Here is a 26,752-nt window from a genome sequence, read left to right as displayed (position 1 = left end):
ATGAGCCTTGAGACCAGATGAAGGGAGAGACCACACAAAACAAAACAGACTCTCTCGCTGAAGAGATTGGTGAAGGTAAAGGAAGAACCAATGACTGACACTTAGGTTGAGGAGAAAGTATTAACTCCCATGTACCCAAGGACACAGATGATTCTATGAATTGAATAACAAAATGTCACTCATTGTGTGTATGTATGTATATATGTATATCTCCATACACAACTGTTTATGGTTAGTCTGTCATCAGATTATTAACTGTACATAATGCTGATGTATTCTGTGTGTCCCAATGCTTATTATTTGGTTTATGTTTTATGCTTGCCTGGTGATCCTTTTGATTATGGGTATATGCGTTTGCCATATATGGGTGAAATAAGTTTAGGATTTGCTTTAATACCCGGGAAGATCACAATGGTGCTGGCGACTTATGGCGAATTATGTGATGTGTTCACTGGGTCCAGTTTCCCCGAATGGGATCGGTCAGGTGCCTGGAAGGGTCGATGTGGCGATCATTCTTCTGCCCATACATTTGTCAGTGCGGGGTGTTGAATCGGGGCGGCTACCCACCTGGATCTGACTCTGGGCGTGATTGGGTGCAGGACACCTCCGCCCACTACCTATGTTGCCACCTACTGTCTTCTCTGTACATACTCCTGCAGGTGCGGTTCACCCATGACACGAATAGAGAGTCGTGATGGAGTTGCGATGTCAGCGGCATTGTGGCGCTATTGGCATCATGCCACCCCGCCTCTGGCACTTGAAAACGCTGCATTTGGCACCAAAAAAACATAAAAGCTACCCTCATTTGTTCAGTTACTGCTGAACCAACACACCCGTGCCACCATTTTTTGTTCTAAAGAGGTTAGTCAAGTGGGACAGAGTGAATACTTTCCAATACTCTATGCACCTGTATGGCAATAGAACTGCTTGGCGGTGACAATATATTACCCTGGGTCTTTTTTATATGTTTCAGGTACCTCATACCCCACTTTGGCTTTAACAATAAGCCCCCTTTATTATGAGGACCTTGAGCTTAATGTTATCTCATTGGTTGTATATATGTACATTATACTCTCTAAACGGCCACCGATTTACATTATAGGCTCTATATAGAGTGCTGTGAAAAAGTATTTGCTCCCTTCCGGATTTATTTTTTTTTGCATATTTCTCAAAATTAAATGATTCAGATCAAATATTATTATTACACAAAGATAACCCGAGTAAATCAAAGATGCAGTTTTTAAATTAAGGCAAAAAATCTGCTCAAACATGCCTGGCCATATGAGAAAAATGTAATTGCCTCCTCCCATGCTGAATCATGAATGAACTGTGATCAACTACAATTTTCTGGAAAGATGATTTAAATTTCACTTGCCACACCCAGGCCCGATTACTGCCAGACATATTGAATCAAGAAATCACATAAATAGAAGCTGTCTGACAAAGTGAAGTACCCTAATGCCGCGTAAACACGATCAGAATTTTGGTCGGAAAAAGCTCTGGTTTTCCCAACGGAATTCCAACGGGATTTCGCTCAAGCAGTCTTGCATACACATGGTCACACGAAATTCCGACCGTCAAGAACGCAGTGACGTACGACGAGACTAGAAAAAGGAAGTTTAATACCCAGTAGCCAATAGCTTCCATCTCCTAGTTGAATTTGAGCATGCGCGAGTTTTTGCACGTTGGAACTGCATACACACGATCAGAATTTCCGATAGAAAGTTTTTCCTTCTGGAAAATTGAGAACATGCCATCAATTTTTTTTGCTGGTGGTAATTCGGAAAGCTAAATTCCGATCGAGCATACACACTGTTGCATTTTCCGATGAAAAGCTCTCATCACTCTTTCTGGCCGGAATGCCGATCGTGTGTACGCGGCATTACAGATCACAAAAAGCCACACATGCCAAAATTCTAGATTTTTTTTGAAAAAATAAAATAAAAAAAAACATGTATCGGTCTAGGAAGGGTTTTAAAGCCATTTCTAAGGCTTTAAAACTCCAGTTAACCACAAGAGAGCCATTATCCACAAATAGAGATAACTTGGAACAGTGGTGAACCTTCCCAGGAGTTTTCAGCCTATAAAAATTACTCCAAGAGCATGACAACTCATCCAGGAGGTTATAAAAGAACCGAGAACAAAATCTAAAGAACTGCAGGCCTCACTTGCCTCAGGTAAGATCAGTGTTCATGATTTAAAAATAAGAAAGACTGGGAAAAAATTACATCCATGGGAGAGTTCCAAGGCCAAAGCCACTGCTGACCAAAAAACACAAAGGCTCATCTCACATTTACCAAAAAACATCTTAATTATCCCCAAGACTTTCAGGCAAATATTCTGTGGACTGATGAGACAAAAATGTAACTTTTTGGAAGGTGTGTGTCCCGTTACATCTGGCATAAAACGAATGCAGCATTTCCTAACAAGAACATCATACCAATAGTCAGACATGGTGGTGGTAGTGCGATGGTCTGGGGCTGCTTTGCAGCTTCAGGACCTGTACAACTTACCATAATTGATCGAACAATGAATTCTGAGCACTACCAGAAAATCCTAAAGGAGAATGTCCGGCCATCAGTTTGTGACCTCAAGCTCAAGTGCACTTAGGTTATGCAGCAGGACAATGATTCGAAACACAACAGCAAGTCCACCTTCAAATGGTTCAAACAAAGCTAAATTTAGGTTTTGGAGTGGCCTAGTCAAAGCCCGGACTTAAATCCAATTGACATGACCTTACACAGGCCGTTTCATTATGGAAAAGCCTCAAACGTGGCTGAAATAAAACAATTCTGCAAAAGAAAAGTGGGCCAAAATTGCTCCACAGTAATGTGAAAGACTCGTTGCCAGTTATCACAAACGCTTGATTGCAGTTGTTGCCGCCAAGGGTGGCACAATCAGTTATTAGGTTTAGGGGGAAATTACTTTTTCACATAAAGCCAGGCAGGTTTGGTCAGGTTTTTTTTGCTTGAATAAACGAAACCATCATTTAAAAACTGCATTTTGTATTTACTCAGGTTATCTTTGTGTAATAAACAAATAAAAAAATTTAAAAAATCAGAATGGGGCAAATATTTTCACAACACTGTACACATCATTTTGGTAACTGGGACCTAATCAGGGTGGACATATTAAGGCAATTTTTGTGTTTCCCCTTATTAGGGGTGATTACACCAAATCAACATCTTGGTTACATCTGGGTAAGCATCACACAATATGATTTTTTTAAGTCCCATGTGGTTATGGGTTGTTGAAATCAGTGATTATATCCTTAAACAATGGGATGTATAACAATTTTTGTTCTCATTCAATATTCCACTTGACTGAGCCAGGTTAATGTGTAATGATACGCTATATATAGGAATTGGGCCATTTATGAATGAAGATTGGAGTGACATTATAAACTTGTCGGTCTTTAATCATAGAATCATCAGTGTCCTTGGGTACATGGGAGGCAATACTTTCTCCTCCTTAACCTAAGTGTCAGAGTCATCGGTTCTCCCTTTACCTAGCTCTACAGCAGGAAGGAGTCAGTTTTTGTTTTGTTTGGTCTCTGCCTTCATCTGGTCTCAAGGTTCATCAGGCAAGCAGATGATTTTATGTTAGTATGTTATATGTATTTTCCAAGATGAATATACATTGCTTAAATATGCGATATACACATTACAATATTGTGAATATTTCTCTTTCCTTGTATTTTAATTTTGTATTAGCACCTACCCAGTACGTCCTGAGGAAGCCATTATAATTGCGAAACAGGTTGACAAGAAGGCATGGAAAAAGTCTATGGATACTATCCCCCCGATACCTTTATACAGTTTTTTTTGTCCATTACGGATCCTAAATTATATATTTCCTTCTTTTTCCATATCCTTTTATTGGGCATCTGTTGACCTTGTCAGTAAGGGTGTTTTTGTCTGTTCCAATGTATTTTTTTATATGTAGTAAAGATATCATGTTTTATAAAATTTTCTTACCTTCACTGTGCAGCTCGTTTTGTAGAGTGGCCCGAACACCATCGGTGGCTCTCGTGGCTCCTTCCCGCATCAGATATCCCCCTAGGAGAAGCTCACTCGGGGGGGGGGGGGGGGGGGGGGGTTGACGCGTGTTACCTTGCAGGCGCGCTCCCGAGTCCATCATTCGGCATCCATAGCTGCCGAATGCATGACTTGGGCCTGCCCCCACGTCATTGGATTTGATTGACAGCATCGGGGAGCCAATGGCTGCGCTATCTATCCAATCAAGAGCCATGAACCCTCGGGGCAGAGGAACATCGTGTCTCCGCCGGGTGAAAATTCCAGGGCTCAGGTAAGTAAAATGGGGGGGGGGGGGGGCTGGGGTTTGATCACTGCCAGGTGCTTTTTAACCTTAATGCATAGGATGAGAAGGCGAGAAAACCTCCTGCCATGGAAGAGAATTTGAACATGCATGTAACTTTACACTACAGAAGAGACATTCGCTCTGCTTTTCTCCAGTTTTTCTACATAAACCCCAAAACTATCTAAACTAATTTTCTGTAAAGGAAAAACAAAACCCCGATAAAAATAAATGTGCTTAACACACAGATGCATTTTTTCATGGTTTACATCAGATTACTTACCATATATTGCTAGGCCGGGTTTGGTCTGCCACCATTATTTTATCCTGAAAGGTCGTTAACAGCTCTGGAGCCATCCATCTAATTGGAATGAACTTGTCTTCAGAGACCTCCATGTAATCCGCCTATAAACACAATCAAGCAAAAATAAAAATCATGAAATAACCTTAAAAGAGCATGAGATAAACCCTTTCTTCTGGGCCAGCCTTTTCTTTTTAAAAGAAAGACGTTTGGAGTCCTTATAAACTATGAACCCAATGACAGCACAGTTCTATGTCTATAACAATTGCACAAGTGTTAAACATACAACTTTGTTCACTGAACTAGTTGGATTAAAGTATGAACTCAAAAAATAGAAATCCTTACCTTATACCTACTGAATCCTATGCCATAGTCTCCTATTTTCACTGTTAAATCAGATGTCAAGAAACAATTTCGTAAGGCCAGATCACTGGAAAACAAGAAAAAGATGAATGGCACAAAGTTTCAGGCCAATAGAACACACATTTTAAATTCATGTCATACAGTTTCAAGCAATCAATTCTAAAAAAAAAAAAAAAAAAAAAAAAAAAAAAAAAAAAATACTTTTTTATTTTAAGAAAAAGGAGAAAACTTGATATATTAAAAAACAAAAAAAAACAAAAAAAAAAAAAACAACGCTAACGCACATACTTGCCTCTCTGCTGCCCCAAGTTGGCTCCAGGCTATGGCGCGATATATTACGTAATGTTATTATAACAGTGAGAGTGTGTGTGTGTGTGTTCTCACAAAAGTGAGTACACCCCTCACATTTGTGTAGATATATCTTTTCATGTGACAACACTGAAGAAATGACACTTTGCTACAATGCAACATAGTGATTGTACAGCTTGTATAACAATGTAAATTTGCTGTCTCCTCAAAATAACTGAATACACAGCCATTAATGTCTAAACCGCTGGCAACAAAAGTGAGTACACTGCCAAGATTCTGCTCAGGGCTAGTTCACATAAGAAGGCAATGCAGGAAAACCCACGCTCGGTGTTCAAAACTCACTGCACTTGCAATCTGCAGGTGGAGTCAGTTTGAACGGCATTCCAAATGCAGGTCCCAAAAGCAGTAGGTTTGCATGCACTGGATTACATTGGTATAGCAGTACCATGTGATCCAGTTGCTTTGTGTTTTTTGAAATAATGCATGCACTACTTGGTGTGGTCTGGCGTAATTTTAGCCCATTCAAATTAATGGGCTGCAATCCCACCGTACCTGGATAGCGTGTGAATTGCAGTGTGATGCACAGAGCGTTCCTGTGCTGTTCCGCCCCTCACAGAAAAAATTATGTTCGTGCTTCCTGAGAACTTTAATCCCTCCACAAGGCCCATCGCTATAGAGGTCAATGATAGCTTGTTTTAAAAAGCTAGAACTGCTTTTTCAGAAAATTAAAACGATTCAGTGTGTATTGTAGGTTCATTTTAATTGTCACAATGTCTCAAAGAATTGTCCTTATACTGTCTACAGAAGAGGCAGTGGCTGCAAATTAGTAAATGCTTCCATCACCAAATTTCTTGCGCCAGCACATTGATCCTACTTCTATCCCATATGCATGCATGTAATCTGTGCAAACCTTGGTGCTGCAATATGCTCTGCACAGAGGGGGGTTTATCATGGTCTTTCACTTAAGATTTACAATAGGCTGTGCAGTACAATCTTTGATACTCATTTATGCCGAACAAAGTATTTAATATGTTTAGAGGGAAGAACACAGATTGTGATGTTACACTTTCATTTCAGAATTTTACTGTGGCACCGTCCAGCAGAACAGGCAAAGTAAATAAATGCAATACATGCTTTGCTTATACAGAGAAAGCATTAGGCATGTTCAACAGAAAGTAAACTAAGCAGTCAGCAGAGCATTCAGGTGTACTATTTAACCTGTTATCTATTGACAACACAGACAGGAACCGACAATGTAAGCACAATTTCAGTAAAAGAAATGACCCAGTTCATTGCATTACATTGACTGTTCCAGACAAAATGTAGCAAAGTTGAGAGAAATACATTCTACTTTAATGCAAGTATGGAAACATTAACCATTTCCACTAATAACTATTTAATACAGGCATCCAAATATGCCAGTATATATCTTTAGTAGCCTTTCAAAGGGAAGAAAACTAAGTGTATTTAATTATCCAAACATCAACTATTTGTGCTTTTAGGTCCCTTTCACACTGACGGACCAATTGGGGTTACATGTCAGTATTCAGGCGGATGCAATTGGACCATCCATTGCTCTCTATGGAGCACTGGATGTCAGCGAACAGGTGTCTGCTGACACCCGATCCAAACTTGTCTGCTATAAAAAAAAAAAAGAAAAAAAGAAAGAAAGAAGATTGATGGCGATCCTTTCCCTGGCGGATCGGAGGACAGTTGGATGGAAGCAGGCATTTAATTTCCATCAGACAGCGTGCTGTGTCTGTTTGTTCGCTCTGCATTAGTAGAGCGGACTTGGGCCCGTCATCCGCCTTCTCAGTGGGATCAGCAGAGAGATTCCTTGCTGAGCGGGCAGATCTGCTGGCAGACTTGGTCAGTCAGTGTGAGAGGGGCCTTCTATACCCCGGTGAAGCACACAGTGTGGAAAAGTATGGGCCAAAGCCTTGACTTCCCATGTTAAAAGTTTGCATTTACATATTGATGCATGATGTGTAGGATTCAGCACACCCAGGACACTATAAGATTATGTAAAAAGGTACATTATGTGTCAGCATCACTGGGTTCCTGCATTTAAAGCAGTATTAAACCCAAAATGTTTAACATACTGCAGCTTACCAATCCTACAATGTGGTGACTGCAGTAATTTTTTCCCCCTCCCCTAGTGATCTGACCAGTAACATGTCATATGTATTAGAGTGCCTAAACTTTGGGTAAAGGGGCAAGAGACCTTTTTAAGCAGTTACAGCAACAGTTTTTCTTCTTTTTGAATAAAGGTTTTACATAAATAAAAAAAGGTGAGCATTTTAAGCATCCCTGTCAGTGGTAAATGGTTTGTCTCAGCCCTCTAATGGCTAAATTTGTTAAACTGCAGGCTTACTGGCCACATTACCAGTTGGGCAGGTTGCCTAATTCTGGGTTGACGCTGGTGCGATGTATGACATTGCATGCGATTCGCACCACACTGCTGAGCAGATCACATGCTATGAATTCAGCCATACATACAGATTGGCTGAATTTGCATTGCATTCGCACCAAAATGGTGCTTTTTAGTCTGCACCAGAAATTGGATCGCAGTGCCAACGCCCCTGCGATCCAATTCCTGCACCATTTGACAGTTCACAATGCAATATGCGAACCAATCTGGGGGTGTCATTAACTTTCTATTGACAACCCAGACATTGCAGCAATCTCTCCCCGGAAGTTGGAGCAAATACCTGGATTTGACAGGTATGCGCTCTCTCCTCCCATTGAAAAGTGCCAAATGTGGGGGGGGGGGGGGGGGGGGTATCGGGAGAATCCGATCTGTGGAAGCTCCATTTCTGGGTGGAACTCCGATTTAATGTAGTTTTATTCATCTTTTGCTATATGTGAAAATTTTACTTTTAGACACAGTTACTTGAACCAATATATTTCTGGCAGGCAGCTACAAAAGACTAGTCAAGGAAAGGGCATCTCAAAGCAAGGAAAACCACTGAGAAATATTGGGAGACAATCCTATTGACACAGATAAGGCTGTGCATTTCATGATGTGAAATCAGCTATTTCCCATGGCCATTCTCGTCAGTCACTTATAATTCAAGGCAGACAATACAAAGGAGACATTAAATGTATATATAATCAGAAGTTTGTGCTTATTGAAGAACTGCCTGCTGGCTAGATGGCATGGGTGGCGAGTCCAGAAACGTGGCTTAGCTGCATTCATTTACCACCAACAACAAAATCACTGATGCTGGAGATTTGCCTGTAACTCAGACAGCATCAGGATATTGTTGCCAGAAGTAAACACATCGCCTCTCCAATGTATGGCTATTGTGAATAGGAGTTCCTGCCAAACACCACAGCAAATTCACCAATATCAGTCACAAATACTGAAAAGGTAAAAGTCACTAAGAGTACCAAAAAAATTTGTACTAGTGAAGTTATATCAATGATCTTAGATTGCAGGTTCTTTTCTTACAGTGTAAAGTTTCTATCTGCCCATCTTGTAAAAAATACATAAAACACAACTAATAGTAAGCAGAGATTTGTGGATCAGAGAGATCAATGTCCTGTTTAAATTAAAAGCATTACTATGGTTCCCATACCCTCCCAACAAATGTCTAGTCCAGCTACCTCTAGGCCATGAATCCTTAAAGAGTTCACATTTACTTATTAGTTTACAATTTTCGAGAACTCACATACACATGCCTTTTTATTGATTTTTTAAATCTCTTAAATCAGTTGCACCAAATATCAGATGTATACTACAAATTCAAAGTAACTGTACAGGCATTCTGCAAATACTATTCAATTAAAATCTGCTTTACCCATTCAGATGCAAAGAACAGAATCATACACAACAAAATTTCCACTTAGTACATTTCCGATAATAACCACGTAGTCATTGGTCCTAATAGGTTACCCCAAAATTTAATTTTCCTGTGCCATATACTTGTGTTCCAAAAATATCCTGTTCTCTTTGCATTGCTTCCTTTGTGTGAAATTCCTGGTGATCCTGCCAGCCCTCCTGCTTTCCCATTTCAAACTGACCATGCTAGGCAATCAGAGAACCTCTATCCCAGCATGGTCAGTTTTCTGGCGGTGCTGAAAACCTGCCTGTCCTGCAATGACCAAGACTTGTACTGACATACCCCCGTGCACAGCCATTCACAGGAAAGATCAGTACACTACTGTTTCTCCAACCCACCTTTCTAAGCCCCTTATGCAGCTGAGAAGACAGATTCCAAATTAGTTTTTATAAGTTTAGGGCTCACATATACTTTTGTTAAGGAATCCAATGTACATAATGATAATCAGAAAATGTCTATTTGCTTATGTGTATACATGTTCCTTACTTATTATGTAGTATACAGATTGACTTTATGTTCGGAGCCAAGATGGCGTCTACCCCCCACATCCCCCGCGTTAGAAGAATTCATTTGAGATAACAGAACCAGTTTCAACCAAACTTCAAGCATCAAGTTTCTTCATTTCTCTTGTATTGTAACCAATGAGATGTACCAATTAGACCGACATAGTAATGACGTATCTTTCAGTATAAAATATTAACACCGCCCACCAATAAATCAGTATTTAGAAGTAGCCTGAGCTGAACATATCTCAGAGAGTGTTTACTTCTAATGTGCATGCACATTTATACTTTTTAATTAGGAATAGCAGCAGATAACCAAGAACTAATTTATAGTTCTAATCCATCACATTTTAAGCAGGGAACCTTGATTCAGGGTGACCGCTTTTCAGGTTTGCAGTTTTACAGGGGGTCACTTTGTGAAATATCACCCGCAAGAGATGAGCTCAGTGCCCTGGTTAAGTACTCCCCAAAATGATTTCTAAAACACAAATGTTTGTTAGAAGCTGGCTATCGGATGGTGTTTTTACAAGCGGGCATAAACGTATAGGATCCTTAGTTCATGGGCTTCACTGCCAAATGAGCTTTCCATAAACATGTACTGTAAGCTTGGCTCACACTATGTATTCATGTTTAGGTCAATGCAATAGAGAGGGAACATAAAAAGGCAGTACATTTTAGCACTGGCCAAATATAGAAGATCTTAGAAACCAAATTCACTTTGAGATATACCGTATCTCGTATGAAAATCATTGCCAACCCCACCAAATAATTTCAGGTGTATATGAACCTCAAACACCCAGTGTCAACAGATGCAGTGGGTCCTGGGAGAGGCTTACTATTAGGGATGAGCTTGGAGATGAACTCATGTTCTACTCGAACATTGCCTGTTCGCCTAACAGCAAACAATTTGGGGTGTTCACAGCAAATTCGAAAAGCCACGGAACACCCTGTAAAAGGCTATGGGAGAAATCTAAAGTGCTAATTTCAAAGGCTTATATGCAAGTTATTGTCATAAAAAGTGTTTGGGGACCTGGGTCCTGCCCAAGGGGACATGCATCAATGCAAAAAAAAAAAAAAAAGAAGGTTTTAAAAACTGAAGTTTTGGGAGCAGTGAAACCTGCATTACATCACTTTTTTTTATTTTTTAATAAAGGACTTTTCCCAACGGTGTGTGCGTCTAACAATTTTTTACACTTTCTTTGCGAAATGGTAGGGGTACTTTTGTACCCCCTTACCATTACAAACAGGGGGGTGGGATCTGGGGGTCCCCTTGTTAAAGGGGGTTTCCAGATTGATAAGCATGGGCATGTGGCCTGGTACGGTTCAGGAGGGGGTGGCACTCTCGCCCCCCCTCTTTTCCTGTGGCCTGCCAGGTTGCGTGCTCGGATAAAGGGTCTGGTATGGATTTTTGGGGTTGAACTCCATGCCATTTTTTTTAATTTGGTGTGGCGTTCCCCTTAAAATCCATACCACAGGTCTGGTATGGATATTTGGGGGGAACCCCATGACAAAAAAAAAAATTAAATCATGGGGTTCCCCCCAAATATCCATACCAGACCTGAAGAGCCTGGTAATTGAATTTGGGGGAAACTTTTTTAAATCAATGACTTTCAATGACTGTTCTCTGTATTACGGGGAGCCGACAATTCATTATAGCCGTGAGTGCTTTTAAATGACTTTTTCCTGCAGAAATTACACTTTGTGCAGGGACAGTTCTAAGCACGGGAAACATGCGCCCCTTTACAGGCATACTATACACCCCCCCCCCTATGAAATTTAAAAAGGAATATTACACTTTTATTGTTTCACTTTAAGCATTATTAAAATCACTGCTCCTGAAAAAACAGCTGTTTTTATACATTTTCTTGCATTGATACATGTCCCCTGGGGCAGGACCCAGGTCCCCAAATACTATTTAGGACAATAACTTGCATATTAGCCTTTAAAATTTGCACTTTTGATTTTGAACGGTCCAGTTCACGCAAATTTTAGGTCTGTTCGCAGGTTCTGGTGCAAACCGAACCGGGGGGTGTTGGGCTAATCCTAACTTACTACTAGTTGTCAGTGGCATTAGCCATCAAGCATTAATCACAGAAGCCTGGGCTTGAACTCCTGTTACAAGGTTTCGAATTTCTGTGACAGCAACTCAAACTTAATGTTATTTTAATGCTAACAATTAACGTGTTACTAAACCCACAAAAAATCAGCCTGCATATGGAATAAAGCATGCTGGTTTTACTCACTGTGGAACCTAAGGAGTTAATCCTCTGTATTGTATAAAAAGGCCGTTTGATCTAGTATGCACAGATCCTCCCCTCCCCGCACTGTCCTCCTGGACAAGTCCAGATAAGTCTGAGCCTTTGGAGTCAGGTTGCACATGCTCAGTTTGGTGTGTATTGCTAGAGAGATTTTTTATTTTCTTGGGGAGAGTGCATGTGATCAGCACAGGGCCAATCAGCACTCTGCAGTCAGGAGCCCTGCAGCCTCATAGGACAGCTCAATGCAGTATAAAAACTCCTCCTCCAAGCTTCACCAGGAACTAATAGAAATCACAAAACTGCTATATACTGCCAATGAAAAAGGTATTTAGCAGTTTATATTTACTAAAATAATTGCATTGTCTGGGTTTAGTAACACTTTAACCCAAGCATTTACCCCAATAAGACACTCGTAGATTAAAAGCCAACATGGACCTATACACTGGAAACAAAGCCAAATTCATGTATGTATTAACTTTGATTGCACTGTCTCCTCCATAGTCCTTATGTCTAAATTCTTTTTTTTTTTTTTTTTTTTTTTTTGGGTCTATCCACTTGCCGACCACTTCACGTAGGTGTACAGCAGAAAAGCGGCTTTCCTGCGCTGGATCGTGTATCTAGTACATGAGTAAGCACTTACAGGAAGGGTCATTGCACAAAGCTAATCAGGGGGTTCCAGCCAACGATTGACCACCGGTACCCACTTGTGTTATCTTAACGTTCCTACAAATTAAATGGTTATATTGCTACACTTTGAAGACGCTGCTTTTTGTCCTCTTTCATTGCCTTCTATGGTTCAGCAAACCAACATTTTGACTCAAAAGCAATGCTGGTCAGTCTTTGCCAACAGACGGACAACTGATCTTGTAGAGTTTAGGCTAAAGGGATAAAGAATGCCAACAAACTCCAGAAGAAAAGAAATCAGGGCCAACAGAACCATTTCTGAAATTGAAGTGCTTGGGTGGGTTTTCTGCAGTATTAATCCATTCTAAGTGCAGAAAAAAAATGTGTAGTAACAAGAATTCTTACTACAACTGTTGTCAAAGTAAGTGAAGAGAATTGTAAAAATTATATATATATATATATATATATATATATATATATATATATATATATATATATATATATATATATATATATATATATATATATATATATATATATATATATATATATATATATATATATATATATATATATATATATATATTTTTTTTTTTTTTTTTTTAAGCTGGCTTGTTTACTCAACCTCCCGTATCCGCCCCGAGGGTGGTTAACCCCAGTTGATGGGAGCCGCCCGTGCTCTATTTTTGGTCCGCATCTCAGATTTTCCGGTGGTGAGCCATATGCTCTGTAGCATTAAAGGTGTTTATGTATATATAAAAAAAATACTCCTATAAATTAGATTTTGTGATGTTTATTGTATTATATCAATAATGTTGACGATATGTATTCAATTGTAAACTTGTACCAAGATTTTCCTGAAGAAGCGACATTAAGTCGCGAAACTAGTTGAAATATACGATCAACTTGGATATCAGTCAATGTACCCTGAATTTCTCTATACTAGAAGGATGGTGTTATTTAACTGTACAACTGTGTGCTGTAACTATGCCATTTGTCAACAATTACTTTTAAATCTATGTTTTTTTCTAATAAAAGCTATTTTAATTATATTTGTTGTATCTTTCTGGGTATCAAGATAGTCCTTAATTCTACTGGGGGATGTTCGGCTAGTTCATGGCTGGAGTGTTCCATGTATAGGCCCCTTCCCTATATTTGCTCCCTTAACATGACTTATGAGGACATCGACTACATAATTATTTTTTAATAAAATATTTAGGCACAAATATATATATATATATATATATATATATATATATATATATATATATATATATATATATATATATATATATATATATATATATATATACTCTTAATTATATTAAATCTGCCTGGCTGCATTCTACCTGAACTCTGTATTAAAATATTTGTTAATGGAAAACAATTTGCCATCTATAGTTGTGTCGAGGTCTCAAAATGCCACAATATGAACAAGCAGAGTTACTGCATATGTGTATACCATGCAGATTAATAAGTGAAAAACACTGGATCTGATTTTATTGACCCTCCATGCTCTGGGTCTAGACGGTTTGCAGGCCTTCCTAACCAATAGGTCAGAGAAACCATGTGTCAAATGTCAGCTATTTGTAAAGAATGGCAACAAGTGCTTTCTCTGAGCATAGATTAAGTATCTGCTCACTGACAGGCAAGGATGCTGAATTCATACCAAAGTGATGTCATAGATCAAACTGATTAAAGTGCTAACTGCTATTTTCAGCAGTTCTTTGCAGATTAAGAGGAGGAATCCAGTTGCATTTAAACATGACATCTCTGCTTTTTGAAGGTGTAGTTTGGACAGGAGTAAATAAAGTGCAGTAAAGTAGAAATTTACATTGTACAATGATGAAACCTAAAGTGCAACTTCTGGCAAAAAAATGAATGAATTGCTAATGCTATTCAGTAACTATTGCAACTGTATTTAAAGCATATTAAACCCCCAAAACAAAATGTATTATATTGCAGCTTTCCAATCTTTAGATGTGGTGGCTGCATTAGTTTGTTTTTCAGGCTTCCCCCCTTTGTTTCACTTGGTAATCTTCCTTTACGTCTAAACTTATTTCTCCATTTTCCATTGTATGCATGGGGGCAGCCATAGCTGTGACCCATATAAACAAAAAGCGCCGCTCCAAGCACCAATGTATTAATCCAGTGACTCCAATCACTGCATGGTGCCAGCTTCCAAAGAGCCTGTGTGTTGCATGGCTTGGAAGGAAACAAGCTGAAGTAGATCTGTTATACACTCGTATAGGCCATTTGCCAGCGCGTGCTTCCATGTTTCTTTTTGGCAGCCATGGCCGTCATACAAACTGGGATTTTAAACATGTTAGCCTTACATAATTATAAACATGTCCTCCCTGCATTTTCCAGCATCAGTAAAGCTCTGAGTTTTATAGATCAAAACATACCATAATCATCATTGGTAACTTGCTTGACTTGTGGGGTCTGCAAAAAACAATTCTGGGGTTCTGTTTAAAGCGGAGTTCTGCCACCCCCAGCAAAAAATGAAAGTCAGCAGCTACAGATAATGTAGCTGCCGACTTAAAATTAGGACACTGACCTGGCATCCAGGTTTCCATCGGCTCTGGGGTGCTACCGCCCCCATTCATAGTACGGGAACCCCGCAGTGAAGCGAGCTGCACTTTCTAAATGGCACGCCAGAAAACCACAGCAAGCAGGTGGTGTTCTTTATGCATTTCTGTTTTAATTTGACTAGAACGATGAAAACCTTACAAACACAAGCATTGACAATAAAAAATGCGGACTAGCATAGCTTCCAAAAACTGAACTATTACAAGTTCTGTAAAGACTTGTAATCTCCAGAGTATCTGTATATGGTCTTGTAATATGGAGTGGAAAAGCAAGCAGATCTCAATGTCGAAGTCCTAGAAAAATATCACTAGTATTAGAGTACGAATCACTAGTATGTACTGTGAAACAAATAGTGACAGCAGTTTTAATAGGTCTTAATTGGACGACTTGCTTTTTGCTGTAGGCGCTTATCGAGAAAATGGGATTTTTGTACTCACTGTAAAATCCTTTTCTCTGAAGATCATTGACGGACACAGCTCCTTTAATTCTTGACCTTAGGGTTACCTTCAGGAGGAGAGGACTAGGCAGAACATGTAAAAACAGCAAGACTGCACAGCACCACCCAGGGGGCATACCCTCTAGCTATAACCTTGCACCCTACTTCCTGCAGCTCAGTTTGTCTAAAACAGTACAAACATAAATAGGAGGGGTGGGTGCTGTGTCCATCAATGAACTTCAGAGAAAAGGATTTTACGGCGAGTAAAAAAAAATCCAATTTTTTCTTTCGTTCATTGACGGACACAGCTCCTTTATTTTCTTGACCTTAGGACGTCTCCAAGCAGTGTCAAAAAACAAGGGGTGGAAAAAGCAAAACATAACTTCACCCACAACAAAAGGAACACCTCAAAACAGAGTAGTTGCCAACTAAAACGGTCACCATCAAAACCTGCGGCCAACTTATGCATCAAAAGATGCGCTCACAACAAACTTGTAACTGAAAGAAAGTTTAAATTGCAACCTTACACAGCCATCTGTAAAACCTTGCGGCCAAAGCAAGCATCCGAAGATGCGCTTACGTCAACTTTGTAGAATTTAGTGAAAGTGTGAACGGACGACCAAGTCGCCGCCTTACACGCCTAGAAGACAGACTATTGATGACGGAAAGCCCAGTAGGTTCCAATTGCCCTGGTGGAATGAGCCGTGACAGGAAAAAGGGGGCACCCGCCCCTTTAAGGCATAGGCCTGAACCACGATCGGTCTGATCCACTGAGAAATGGTGGCCGACGAGACAGCCAGAGTCTGACTTCCGGAAGAGAGCCGTAGCAGACAGATACACCCATAGAGCCCGGACCACGTCCAGGGAATACAAGGCAACTTCTTTTGGGTATGTCGGCTTAGGACATAGGGATGGTAACACGATGTCCTCATTTAGATGAAATGCCGAAACCACCTTTGGAAGGAAAGAGGGCTGCGGACGTAGCACCGTCTTATCCTTGTGGATGACCAGGTGGGGAGACTTGCATGACAAGGCCGCCAACTTAGAAACCCTCCTGGCAGATGTAATAGCCACTACAAAGACTACTTTCTGAGAAAGAGTTAACAAGGGAATCTCCCTAATGTTTTCAAACTGCGGTTTCTGAAGTGCCAATAGCACCAGATTCAGATCCCACGGAGGTAGCGGTGGTCGTACCGGAGGAACTACATGTCTAACCCCTTGCACAAAAAGTACTCACCAATGAGTGAGTCGCCAAGGGACGTTGGAAAGAGACAGCCAAGGCGGATATGTGCCCCTTGATGGTGCTTAAGGCAAGTTTCTGATCTACTCTTCGCTGCAAAAACAGAAGGATCCTGGAAACGGAGTATCTCCTCACACATGGAGATGCAAGCCTTCCACGTGCAATGGTAAATCTTTTGAGAAGACGACTTCCGTGCCCTCAGCACAGTGGAAATTACTGAGTCAGACAGACCTCGATCCCTTAGTACCTGGTTTTCAACAACCATGCCGTTAAAACCAGCAACGGTAAAGCAGGATGAAGTATCGGACCTTGCGATAGATCTTCTCAAATCGGCAGCAGCCAAGGAACATCTGCCACCAGTCGTACTAGGCTAGCATACCAAGGACGTTGAGGCCAAACAATCACTGGAATCCCCTAGGCCTCCACTCTGCGCAGCCCCCTAGGCACTCCAGGCATTGAGTTGGCACTAACACAGACTTCTTTAGGTTCAGCACCCAACCAAACTCCTGTAGAGTTTTCATGGTGATCGCCACATCCTCCCTTAATTCTGAGGTGGAAGCTGCTCTCAGAAGGAGGTCGTCTAGGTAACCTATGATTGCGATCTCACATTGCCTCAACAGCGACAGAATTGGAGCCAACACCTTGGTAAAGACTCGGGGTGCTGATGCCAGGCCAAAAAGGAGAGCCACAAACTGGTAGTGCTCTTCCTCGACTGCAAATCGCAGAAACCCCTGAGGCATATGGGTACATGTAAGTACACGTCCTAGATACCCAGGGAGGCCAGGAAGTCTCCCTGATGGAGTGCAGTGACCACGGAGCGAACCGATTCCATCCTGAACCGTTGCACTTTCACAAAGCTGTTGAGGTCCTTTAAGTCCAGGATTGGACGTACCCCTTCCTTTTTGGGGACTACAAACAGATTGAAGTAGAATCCCTGAAAACCTTCCAGCGCTGGTACAGGTACTATCACCCCACGCAGCAGCGGGTCCCGTACTGCCCCGAACTGGGCTTCCCGATGAGCCGGAGGTAAGTTGGAGGGAAAAAAAAAAAAATCTGTTTGGTGGACAAAAAAAAAAAAAAAATAACGAATCTTGTATTCCAATGAAACCAGATTGCAAACCCATTGGTTTGATAATAGGGAGGTCCACCGAGCTGCAAACTCCCGAAGACGACCCACCCCCCACCCGAGAGTTGGGCGGGGCAATTTTTGTTCGCAAACTTGTTTGGTTTGGTCGCTTCTGTCTTTCAGCAGGTGCCTTGTCAGATTGGGAACGCATACTTGCTGACCTGGGCGGGCAAAAAAGCTGTTTGAGTGGAAAAAGAGGGCCCTTGCTTATGGCTCCTTACGCTTCCTTGACTGTGGGAGCAACGTGCTCTTCCCACTGGTAACATTTTTAATAATGTCATCCAGCGAAGCTCCAAATAGCCTCTCACCTTGGAAGGACTGAAAAGGCCCGTTGTGAACTTCCCCATTCCTTATCAAAATAAGTCAAATACAGAAACACCTAAGGCATGCGGGCTGGTTTGCGGGATCCAAAAGGGACCGCCACCTCAGCAGAAGTTCCTTTTGCATTCTATATGTTCAGGGTATCCCGCACTGCAGTGATAAAGTGCTCCAACTAGCGATTTTTCCTGCGCTAACCCGGACACAGTCAGTCATTCTCACTGTCCGAATGGTCCTGGTCCGCATCCTCTGACCTGTCAGAACAGGTGCTGCCAGTCACCGCGGGGCCCGAGAAGATGGGGGGGGGGGCGTTTTTACCCACCCTTGTGCCTGCACGCTGCTTCCACCCTGGCGACAAAGGTCTCCAGGACTGCCGACAAAGCGTCCATAGGCACCGCAGTTTTAGCTGGTGAGCCGGTTGCAATAGCAGGGATATCTGGAGAAGTAGCGCCAGCTTCTGACGCCATGCTGACCCTCACTTGCCTGCCACCACTTAGGGGCTTAAGGCAAGGTACACAAAATCCCACCCTCCTAGCTGCTTGCAGACTGAGGGGCCCCTCCGCAGGACTCACCACCTGGACCGCTCTACCCTGTGTTAGTCACAAAGTACCCAGAGTAAAAACCATGCTGTTCTGAGGTACACAGACCCTGCACTAGAGGTAAAAAATGTGCTGTGGCTACAAGAAAATTGCCACCGAACTTTCTAGAAAAAACAGAGCACATACACTGCATAAAACTACAGCAAAATGGCCGTGGCCTCTCCTCATGTAAAACAGCCCAAGCATCTCACAGTGAAGAAAAAAGGCCAGTAAAGAAAAAAAAAAAAAACAGACCCCAACAGCCAGCACAGCCCCTTTCCAAAGCCCGGAGGTCCCTAGCAGGGGGAGGAGGGAATGAGCGAGAGCAAGTCCCCCTAATCGACCTCCCAGGGAATGCCTAGCTGCTCTATCCTGCCGAGGCAGGGAAGGCCATACTTACCCCTCCTGTTGGGATTGCTGGACACATTCCACCACAGACCCATCACCCGAGCAGTACGGGGTGGCTGCTGGCCACGGCACACTGACACGGACAGCAGTAGCCCGGTCATATGTGTGCCCCGGAGCATATAGCTCAGCGACCGCCCCTGGAGCAGAAGGGGCATGTCATAGCCGACTCAGCGTGTAGCTAGGGACTGCTCTCGATGGCCAGGCTGGGGAGACTGCACGGATCTATATTTTCCAGCCTGTCACCCAGCCCAGCTGTTGATTGTAGATCACAGGATCAAAATTGTAGGGGAAAAAAAAAATGAAAAAATTTCCAGGACCAATGGTCCCCTCAGGGAGCAAGGTCCTTCTCCTACACTAGGCAGAAAAAAAAACTGAGCTGCAGGAAGCAAGGTGAGGGGTTATAGCCAGAGGGACCACAGACTGGGCGATGCCGTGCAGTCTTGCTGTTTTACATGTGTTACATGTTCTGCCTATTCTTCTCCTGAAGGTGGCAAGATAACCCTATGGTCAAGAATTAAAGGAGCTGTGTCCGTCAATGATCTTCAGATAAAAGGATTTTACAGCGAGTACAAAAATCCCATTTTCTCGATAAGCGCCTACAGCAAAAAGCAAGTCGTCCAATTAAGACCTATTATTACAAATTACAGCTATACACTTATACCATGTCTCAAATAAAAAAAAAAAAAAAAAAAAAAAAAAAGGTAGTGTTTCTCACGGGACTTCACGTGGAAGTCATGTGGTTTTGTGACTAAACGTGTCAGATCAGAGCTTTTGTATGCTGTTAGCATATAGCAGTGGTCATTAACACTGTCCTCAGGGCCCACTAACAGGCCAGGTTTTATGTATTACCTTGAGGAGATGCAGACTAGAATACTGCAATCACTGAGCAGCAAATTATATCACCTGTGATGCATTTTAGTTATCTTGCAAACCTGGTGTGTTAGTGGGTCCTGAGGACAGGGTTGATGACCACTGGCATATAGGAAGGAACTCGAAAGTGTGGTATCAATCAGCTGAATACCAGCAATTATATTGTGGGATCATGAACAGAATTGTCTTCTGGAAGATAAAAGCACTATGAACTGTAGTTCTCTTTTGGGGCAATTCCCTTCATATCCTGGAGGAATGGGGGAGTACACCCTCGGGGGAATAGAGAATCACATTTAAAAGGACTCCTTTTGCAGTGTGGAAAGAAATAAAAAATGTAAGGTCATAAATTGCTTGTGTCCCTTGGGATACTTTATTTTCTATGTGGGTCATAAAATTAAGTTGAGAGCATAACTGGGAGGGTGTTTGCACAGGAGGTGAATTAGTGCGAGACTTTATTGCTTATGGACACCTATTGTAAAAGATGCAAATTATATGCCAGAAAAATTGTGTGATACAGCAGTACACTTTTTTTTGTTTTTAAGGCAGTGAGGAAGTGTCTCATCGCCTTCTCACCACCCGATTTAATCCTATATTGGCTGGACTATAGTTGCATGCATTGTACGTAGTTGCAGCATGGTCCTGCTCAACTCAATGGGCGAGTTTGACAAGTGCCGCCCAAGTTAAAAATGCCAGGGCACGTGAACAGACCCAGCAGGCTGTTTATACAGTTCAGGTGGGCAGTAAAACAATGGCTCAGCTGCCCATTTTTATTTTCACAGACAGCTCTCAGTCCCCACCTATGGTTGGTAGCTGGCATCGCCAGCTACCAATTATGTGACCACTGTGACAGCCAAACAGTGATCACATGATCACCGATTCCTCCCGCTCCTGGGGCATACAGGCACTAGATAACGGAGCTGGTGATTGGGCTGGGTGCAAAGGGGTTAAAATTCTGTGTCCCTTTATAGACAACAATAATCTTATGTATTAGAAAGTTCACCAGCATCGCCCCTCTGCTGATGTTCTGCAGCATAGTAAAACAGCTTTAAAATAGAAAATTCCCTGTGGGCACATTTTACTTTTGTGGTCAGATGCCAGTTTGCCAAGCACTTCAAACAGCATCTTGAAGGTCCTATGTCTTACCTGAACCAATGTGAACAGCCCCAACAGTGCTGGATTATAACTGAGAAATCTGGATGGCTGCCTGGGGCTCAGATCTTTCTCGTTCTGACAGATTAAGGCTTACCTGTAGGTCCAAGAAATATCTCCTACACGGTTTAAGAGATATTAGTCGAAAGACAGGCATCGCTGTCTACGGCGCATGCGCCGTAGACAGCGGTGCTTAGGCGCACTGAGCGCGCCACTGTCAACGGCGATATGCCAGGAGTGGCGGCTCCCGTGCGCAAGTGACATCATCGCGGCTTCATTGAATGACAGCGGCGGAGCAGAGAGACCCACCGAGAAGATGAATGCTCCGGACTACAGGGGACAGCGGTGACTTCGCTGGCTCCCATGTCAGGTAAGCGACACACAATGGACTACTATGCGATGCATAGTAGTCCATTATACTTTACCTTTGCAGGGAATCAAAGAGGAAGTAAACTCATCAGGGTTTACTTCCTCTTTAAAACAGGGTCCTTGACTTTAGTACTGCACAGAGCTTATATTTTAATCTATCGATCGGTTCCAACCAAATCCGATTTTGTTTTACTCTTGGAAACGCCCTTTAAAACACATTCTTGGAGGATATTAAGAGGTCTGGACTATGCCTCCAGGTTTTGCTTATGTAGTGTTATTTCCTCCTCCTTAAAAAGCATATTAAACACAATTTCACATATTTGAAATGAAAGAAAAGATCATTACTGTAAGGCTGATACACATACCAATGTACAAAATTGTGTTTGTGCATTACGGCGAGTCCAGCAGCAATCTCACATGCCATACGCTGCAGCAGCATGATCTCCGTGTCGCTGTTCAACTTCTCCCTCTCATTACTTAAATAGGTCTTCAGGTCACCCTGCAAAGGAAAGCAGCATATCATCATCATCAGCTTGTTCATCTGCTGATTGCACTTCAGAGATGCTTAAAAAGCAGCAACTAAATACATTACTTAGATCTAATCAGTCAACAAGGTTATTATTAGTAAAGTTGAACAGCTTAATAGTCTTCAACTCATCATGTTTCATGTCTCAAATAAGAATTCCTCCTCAACACACCATGTACATTTCCTTGTATGGGTAATTTAGGTTTCTTCCCGTTTATACTGCAATATAGCCACTAGCTTTTAACAACTAGGTTAACTTTTGAAAATAAAAGCAGTCAATAGTATCAGACACCATAGTAAGCTACCAACCAGGGGCCCAGGCTTATAAAATACAAGGGCTACAGATTTGATCAATTGCAAACTCTGGCTTACCACATGGTAATAAAAATGTGTCTAAAATGTGTCTAACCACTTTACCCCCTCCATGGTCATTTTTGTGGTATGGCACTGCTTAACTGTCAACTGCACATTCATGCAATGCTGTAACCAAATAAAATGTATGTAAACAAAAAATAAAACAAACATTTCTGCTATAAAATATAGCCAATAAAAAAAAAAAAAAGAAAAAAAAAAAAAAAAAAAGAAATCATATTTCTTCATAAATGTAGGCCAATATGTATCCTGCTAAAAAAAAATGTGGGTTAAAAAAAAAAAAAAAAAAAAAAAATACCATTAAGTGTATATTGATTGGCTTGCACAGTTATAGCGTCTACAAACTATGGGATATTTACTGGACTTTTTATTTATTTTTATACTAGTAATGGCAGCTATCAGCATTTAATAGCAGAACTGCAATATTGCAGCAGACATTCTGACAATTTGTGGGACACCAATAGAGTGATCAGTGGTTTTAAAGGGGGGCGACTTAAAGATACATTTTACACATCAGTGATGTTTATGCACATGATCCCCATGAATAAGCTCCTGGGGGGGGCAGAGCGAAATGCATTGGATGTGCACATGCAGGGAGACCTTTCTTTACCTTAAGTGTCGCGTTTATGAACAGTTACAGCCGGTTTGGACTTCCACCACATTCCAGAGAATCAGCCTGGGGCAGGTGTGAGAGGGAGTTCATTGTGGAGGGCAGATACTGTTTATTAAGTAGCGGCCAAAGAAGCTGGTGGATGGCAGTTTTACTGTCTGTAGTAAGGAGACATGGTTGCTGCCTGGAAATCTCCATTAACCGATTTTAAACTGCTTACTTTTACCAGAGACTTTGAAATACTGTGCATGCTGGGGCGGGGAACGGTGAAAATTCTAAAGGCCCATACACACGATCGGACAAGAAAATTAGCTGTTTTAAGGCAACATCCGACCGTGTGTGTGCACTCCAGCGGACAAACTTTTTCGGTTTTCATCAGACAAATGTTGGCTGTGCAAACAGACAAACTTTGGACAACATAAGTCCTCAGAACCAATGCAAAAGATCAGACAATACAGAAGTTGACCAAAGCTGGCGGTAAAGAGCAGAAAAACCATGTGATTTTGGTGAAAGCTGGTTGAAAAAGTCTGATCGTGTGTATGCTTAACAAGTTCACGGGCAACGCCCTTTGTACAGAAATCCACGGGAAAGCTTGTATAAAGTTTGATCGTGTGTATGAGGCTTAAGACTGAGCCGTACTGATGGGAAGATTTGCCTGTCATGTTTAAACTAAATCTAAGTTACATAGTTTGATTGAAAAAAAAAAAAAAAACACAACACAACACGACAAGCCCATCTAGTTTAACCAAGAAAAAAAAAATACTATTCTATATACAACACACACGATCCTGTACCCACAGTTGATCTAAAAAAATAAAAATAAAAAAACAGCCCAACAACGCATGATCCAATTTGCTCCAGCAGGGGGAAAAAATCCTTATGCCGTGCACACACGGCCGGACTTTCCAGCAGAAAAGGTCTGACGGTCTTCCCGACGGAGTTCCGAAGGACTTCTGACTGAACGGACTTGCCCACTTGAACGTTAAGACGTATGACGGGACTAGAAAAGGAAGTTCAATAGCCAATAGCTGCCCTTGCGTTGTACATTTAGGAAAGAATCCAGGCCTTTTTTAAAACAATCTACTGAGCTGGACAGAAGCAGCTCTTGAGGTAGTTTATTTCACAGCTCTTACTGTGACAGAAACTTTCCATATTTGGAGATTAATTCTCTTTTACTGCAGACGTAAGAGTGCCCCCCCTATCCTCTGTGATGACCTTAAATAAAATGAATACCACCACCAAGTTCACTATATGGACCACTTATATATTTATACATGTTGACCATATCCCTCCATAATCTCCTCTTCTGAATCTGAAGACTAAGCCCGTCACTTTTCTGCTTGCCGATAATTAAAGTGGATTTTAAAGTTTATTGAATGGTCTGAAAAGAGCCCGTTTACCCCTCGGACCCTGACAATAGATTCCAGATAATTATACTACATTTAGGACTTATTCACACGACTGCAGTCCATTAACGTGTTGTGTTAGGGCCATCCTTTCATTTCAATGGGCTGTCTAATGCTCAAAATAGGGACATGTAATTTCTGGCAGTGCACCATATGGCACATTATTAGTGTGTTGTGCTGCAACACATCCACTGGCTGCACCGCTGGGGCGCTATTCAAAATGAAAAGGCACTGCAAAAAGGCATGCGACACATATCAATGCACGTTACTGCAACACAATAGTATGATTGTGCCATAAATAAAACGGTCTCAAACCTGTGCAAACCAAACTATTTGAAGTGATTTAAAAACAATGCAAAGTTTACCTTTAATAGATGCTGCATATTAAAATGATCTGAAGAGCCTAAGATATAGTTAGGTGAAGTTATATGCAAATGTAACTTTCCTGCAAGACTGGATTGGCTCTGCCCCATCTTACCTCCCAATGATCTTTTCTGGTCAATGAGGGCAAACCTCATGGTTAAAAAAAAAAAAAAAAAAAAAAAAAAAAGGCAGGATCAAAATTCTACTTACAAATTATGTTGCTATCTGGATCTACTAAATTCTTAGAAATGCAGGGGGCCATTTGCTCAAACATGTCTTCATCATATATTAAGTCTAAATTGCCCTGATCCGATAGGTTTACTATAAAGTGGAATTGCAGCCAACGCATTTAATTTTAAATTTGAATAGAAAGGAAAGAGACTAGCATGAATCCTAAAGTTAAAAAAAAAAAAAACATAAATGTAAAGAAAATGTTCCTGATTAAGCGGCACAACCTATATTTTGGGTGGCTCTTGGCATTCATATTGCTAGATGCTTTGCTCAGCATTTCCCTGTGGTTCAATCCTTGCATATACACTGATCAGCCCTAACTTTATTATTCATCCACCTTTGACCACCAAAACAGCCCTGAACCGTTGAGGCATGGTTGCCACTAGGGCTCTGAAGTTATCCTGTGGTATCTGCCACCAAGCCATCAGTATAAGATCCTTTAAGTCCTGTAAGTTGCCAGGTGGGGCCTTCAATGGACCAGGCTTGATTTTCCAGTGCACCCCACAGATGCTTGACTGGACTGAGATCTGGAGAATTTGGAGTCAACACCTCAAACTCAGTGTTGGGTTTCTTGAACCATATTTGCAGTACAACAGAATGCATTAGCCTGCTGAAAGAGGCCACTGCCATCAGCCATTCCCATGAAGAGATGATCAGCTTATACATGTGCACAGTCCCACTCACATTGCTGCCCATTCAGACTGTAGTTCTCAGTAAGGCAACGTTCATACTTGAGCGTATTGGAATTGTGAACAGAATCACAGGATTCTGCCTGTGACTCCAGAATCATAACAAAAATGTGCAATGCGCTTCCAGTGGCAATTCTTAAATGGCACCCCAAAAAGTGCGATTGTCGTGTGACAAAAAACACAGCAAAACGATAAATGCACTTGGTTCCATGTCAAAATTTGGTACATAAGCTTCTTTGGAGCATTCAAAATGAATGTAGCTGCTCTGAACATGCACAGCAAACAAAAAATGTGACGGATCACAGTGGGTGGATCAGACCGGGAGGGATGCAATCATCTTTACTGGGAACTACGGGAGGGAAATGTACAAGACAGGTGTCTGGAACAAGTACTGGATCATTTAGCTTAGTTTTTTTTTAATGTTTTAATCCAAAGTGTCAGGGTAAATAAGTGAGCTCAACTGTAAATTTAGAAAAATGCAGAGTATATGCTGAGCAGTCCAGTTACTTTAATGCTCTGTGCCGACCACAAAATGACTGACAAATGTACTGCCAAACGCAGTACCTTAACCTGTAAAAAAAAAAAAAAAAAAAAAAAAATAATAACTTTAAAGACTCAGTTGGCTAAATGTATATGGGAAAAAAAAAAAAAAAAAAAACCCCCACCACACTAAATCCATCCAAAATTTAGCTGAAACATACGCCATAAAGCAGGAACACACACACAAATACATAAGAAGATCAAATACATGGAAGAGATTCACTCATGAGTTCCATGCCTGCAGAAAATGTTATTGTTTCCATTAATCATGAGTTGTTCTAATATTAACAGATGACAGAATGTATTTTTCACTTAAAACATTACAGAAAATTCCCCAAGCAACATCACATGTACAATTCAGACGCACTCCAAGCAACAAATGCCACACACTGCAAATTTGATTTCCATA

The 26,752-nt window shown here is 41.4% G+C and overlaps 1 protein-coding gene across 1 annotated transcript in view; it reads right to left on the bottom strand.

Moving 5' to 3' along the window:
• LMTK2 (lemur tyrosine kinase 2) overlaps window positions 1-26,752 on the bottom strand; it is a 147,231-nt gene that overhangs the window by 29,255 nt on the left and 91,224 nt on the right. The window contains exons 7-9 of the mRNA XM_077449038.1: window positions 21,972-22,105; window positions 4,964-5,048; window positions 4,601-4,722 (exon numbers count right to left, since the gene is read on the bottom strand). Of these exons, the coding sequence (XP_077305164.1) occupies window positions 4,601-4,722; window positions 4,964-5,048; window positions 21,972-22,105 (341 nt within the window). The remainder of the gene's footprint in view (window positions 1-4,600; window positions 4,723-4,963; window positions 5,049-21,971; window positions 22,106-26,752) is intronic.

The sequence above is a fragment of the Lithobates pipiens genome, unplaced genomic scaffold (genome assembly GCF_037356315.1).
Source record: "Lithobates pipiens isolate NorthernLeopardFrog02 unplaced genomic scaffold, aLitPip1_a1.2 Scaffold_22, whole genome shotgun sequence".
Taxonomy (NCBI): domain Eukaryota; kingdom Metazoa; phylum Chordata; class Amphibia; order Anura; family Ranidae; genus Lithobates; species Lithobates pipiens.
This window is presented reverse-complemented; position numbering and strand designations above follow the sequence as displayed.